This window comes from Mastomys coucha, unplaced genomic scaffold (genome assembly GCF_008632895.1).
Source record: "Mastomys coucha isolate ucsf_1 unplaced genomic scaffold, UCSF_Mcou_1 pScaffold5, whole genome shotgun sequence".
In the NCBI taxonomy this organism is placed as follows: Eukaryota; Metazoa; Chordata; class Mammalia; order Rodentia; family Muridae; genus Mastomys; species Mastomys coucha.
Genome location: NW_022196911.1, coordinates 107,303,872 through 107,306,966, shown reverse-complemented (window position 1 = coordinate 107,306,966; position 3,095 = coordinate 107,303,872). Strand labels below are relative to the sequence as shown.

The 3,095-nt window shown below is 41.4% G+C and overlaps 1 protein-coding gene and 1 long non-coding RNA gene across 2 annotated transcripts in view; one reads left to right on the top strand and one right to left on the bottom strand.

Moving 5' to 3' along the window:
• Positions 1 to 1,212: 1,212 nt before the first annotated feature.
• Positions 1,213 to 3,095, bottom strand: part of Kcnj16 (potassium inwardly rectifying channel subfamily J member 16) — a 28,340-nt gene continuing 26,457 nt past the window's right edge. Inside the window, exon 2 of the mRNA XM_031351777.1 lies at positions 1,213 to 2,751. Within this exon, the coding sequence (XP_031207637.1) occupies positions 1,385 to 2,644 (1,260 nt within the window). The 5' untranslated portion in view covers positions 2,645 to 2,751 and the 3' untranslated portion in view covers positions 1,213 to 1,384. The remainder of the gene's footprint in view (positions 2,752 to 3,095) is intronic.
• Positions 2,191 to 3,095, top strand: part of LOC116077317 — a 3,484-nt gene continuing 2,579 nt past the window's right edge. The window contains exon 1 of the long non-coding RNA XR_004113206.1: positions 2,191 to 2,620. This is a non-coding gene — a long non-coding RNA (uncharacterized LOC116077317). The remainder of the gene's footprint in view (positions 2,621 to 3,095) is intronic.

Genomic DNA, 3,095 nt, shown 5'->3' with positions numbered 1-3,095 from the left:
AGAGAGAGAGAGAGAGAGAGAGAGAGAGAGAGGATAGGAGGAAAAGAGAGAGAAAGAAGATACCAAAAGAATCAAAATGTGTGTTCTCAAACAACAGCTGTATAATATATTCATTCCTAGCTCAGCAGCAGTGGAAAAATTACACAAATGATGCCAAGCCATAGCTAATAATTCTTCAGTTTATAAAGCTTACAGTGTCTGTGACTGGGTCCGTGCTAAAAAGGAATCAGGAATTAACTTAATCCTTTAACACGAAGAAGACAGAGAATACACATTTGTCTCTTGCCCTAAAATTTAAGCAGCTCTATAATATTTAGTTTGAAACAGAGAAAAGAGAATATACATTTATCTCTTGTCCTAAAATTTAAGCAGCCTTATAATATTCAGTTTATTCTTTTTGTATGCAATCAAAAGAGCATCACTGTTGACAAAAGTATTCAGAGCTACAACTCAAGTCATCATACACACTTGTCCCCTGTCTTCAGAAAAGGCTCTATCTCTTTGAATTCTCCTCATCCATACTGTATCTTCTCGGGACCAGGAACCAATAGCATCTAGCATCTATTCTGCAAAGGCTGAGGATACATACAGCTGCTGCCCACTCTGGCATCCCACCTCTGTAATGTCGCCTCTTCACAAACGCATGAGCACAGTGGGAGTAGGAGCACAGGAGACTTTTCCAGGAGCACACAGAAAGCACCCCCCACCTCATTTCTGCTCCCCATTGGTTTGGTTGAACCAAGGTCTTTACTATTTTACATAATGATGTCCTCTGTTCTTTGTCACATGGTTGGTTCCAGCTTCCAGCATTGATTAATAACACTTTAGGCAAGTGTCGCTGGAAGAAATCTGTGACTTGATGGCATTTTCACTTTCTTAAAGCCACATCTCTGTCTGCTGATACCAAGATACTATGAGACGCAAATATGGTAACTCAAACCACATTTGGTTTTACTGTCTCATCTCAATATTTCTGAGCTGAGGCATATCTCCATCTGTCTTGCTTAGGTAACAAGATACTGTTATAAGTTCTCATTCCATAATTAATTTATTTATATGCAAATATTTAGCTTACCTGCTTCTCTATTTTTACCTAGTCTATCAGCATTTTCCTCCACTCCTAAATATTTCACCTTCAAGAGGATACACAAGTATATGCAATAATGAGATTAATTGTAATCAATTAAGTTTCTTCACTTTCCTAATACAAACTCTACTTCCAAAGCCAAATTTTAATATTAGAAAACTGTGGAATTTTTAGACGATCACTCACCAAAGTTAACCTTCTCTGCCTTGTATTCAGGCCACAAATCACAGTAACTAACATTTTGTTAAAAATCATGCTTACAGCTTTGGGCCTTTAGGTAAGGGTCGGAGGGGAGGGCTACATCTGGGATTCCATGGAGATCCTGTTTAAAGACAGGAGTGCTTTCTGATAAGGGACCTCCGTACATTCATCTTGTGGGGTCAGGATGGTCTCTTCTGGGTTCTCACAGCTGCTCACCATGGCAACTGCACTGAAGGACCTCCTCCTGGTGTTGGTGTCAGAGGTGCAGGATCCTCGGGCAGGGGACGTTTTCTCCAAGTTGTTCAGTTGTTGGTCTTTCCAGTCCAGTTGTTTGGCACTGCAGAAGGGGGCGTAGACTTCCACGCTGCCTTCAAACTGCAAACAGTTCACCTTGTAATACTTTCTCTTCACTTCCAATACATCATGAAACCTATGGCCCCAGAGAATTTCTCTGGGGATGTAGGAACTTCTGGACTGGTGGGATGTCCCAGTAGAATCACCAGTATAAATAAATGTCACCAGAATCTCGAAATTATCTTTGGCCACCGCCTTGCGGTCAAGGGCATACAGAGGGCTCTCATGGTCAATTTCATGGACAATAGTCACTGGAGTGACGAGGATTATCTGGTCATTGACAAGTTTGAGGTCTTTAAATGCCATCGTCATCCGCCCCTCGCTGTCTTCTGAATAGCGCAGAAGTTGGGCTCTCACTGTGCCCTCCACCACATGGTTTGGGCGGAAATCACCTATGCGCCACATGAGGCAAAGCTTCCCATCTCTCATACCAATGAGCGCGAAATAGCTGAAGCGGATGGTCTGAGCTCGTTTCCGGGCAGTTGCCATCTTTGCCAATGCTGCTCCAATGATGAAGGTGTTAATGATGCAGCTTAGGATGGACTGAAGGATCACTGTCAGCACGGCCACAGAGCACTCTTCAGTGACACAACGGTAACCGTACCCTATGGTGGTTTGGGTCTCAAGGGAAAATAAAAATGCTGCCGTAAATGAATGCACATTGTCGACGCAAGGAGTGATATCCGGATCGCTTAAGAGGTCTCCGTGATGGAAAGCTATGAGCCAGAATATGGAGCCAAATACCAACCAGGAGAGAATGTAAGACAAAGAAAAGATGATAAACATATGGCGCCACTTGGTATCCACAAGAGTGGTGAAAATATCAACCATGTAGCTCCCCCATTCTCCAAAAATGTGTTTGAAGTACACATTACAGCTGCCATCTTTGTGCAACAGACGCCTCCTTGCTCGTCTCTTCTCAGCTAGCGCATGCTCCGGAGGATAGCCTGGATATTTGGAGTCCACATTGACAATCCGGTAGCTACTTCCGTAATAGCTCATTCTTGGTCCTTTCCGGCATCCAGAGGAGTTCAATGTCAGTTAAAAGTTCCAGGTGTATTCTAACTTTTACTTTTTTTTTTTTTTTTTTAAAGATTTTCTGTTAAAGCCTAAAATTACAGAGGAAAAGAAAAAAAGACAATTAAACACCATTTTAGCTTTAGATTCCAATTTCCATCTTAGCAGTTTGACACATTGGGAGCAATTTTCTGCTATCTAAAGTAGTGAAGACCTCATTCAAGCCAGGGAGACATTCATTATTGATTTAGCATTCTGGTAGAGAAAGCAGCTCAGTTATTAAAAGGAACGAAATATCCAATTAGAGAAAATAAGATTTTTATGTTTGCATAGTGTTTGAGTAAACACTATGATTATTCCAAATGGTATTTCACAGCCCTGTCTCACCAGATAGATAGAATAGTAGGTTTATATCGACGCTTTTTTTTTTTTTTTT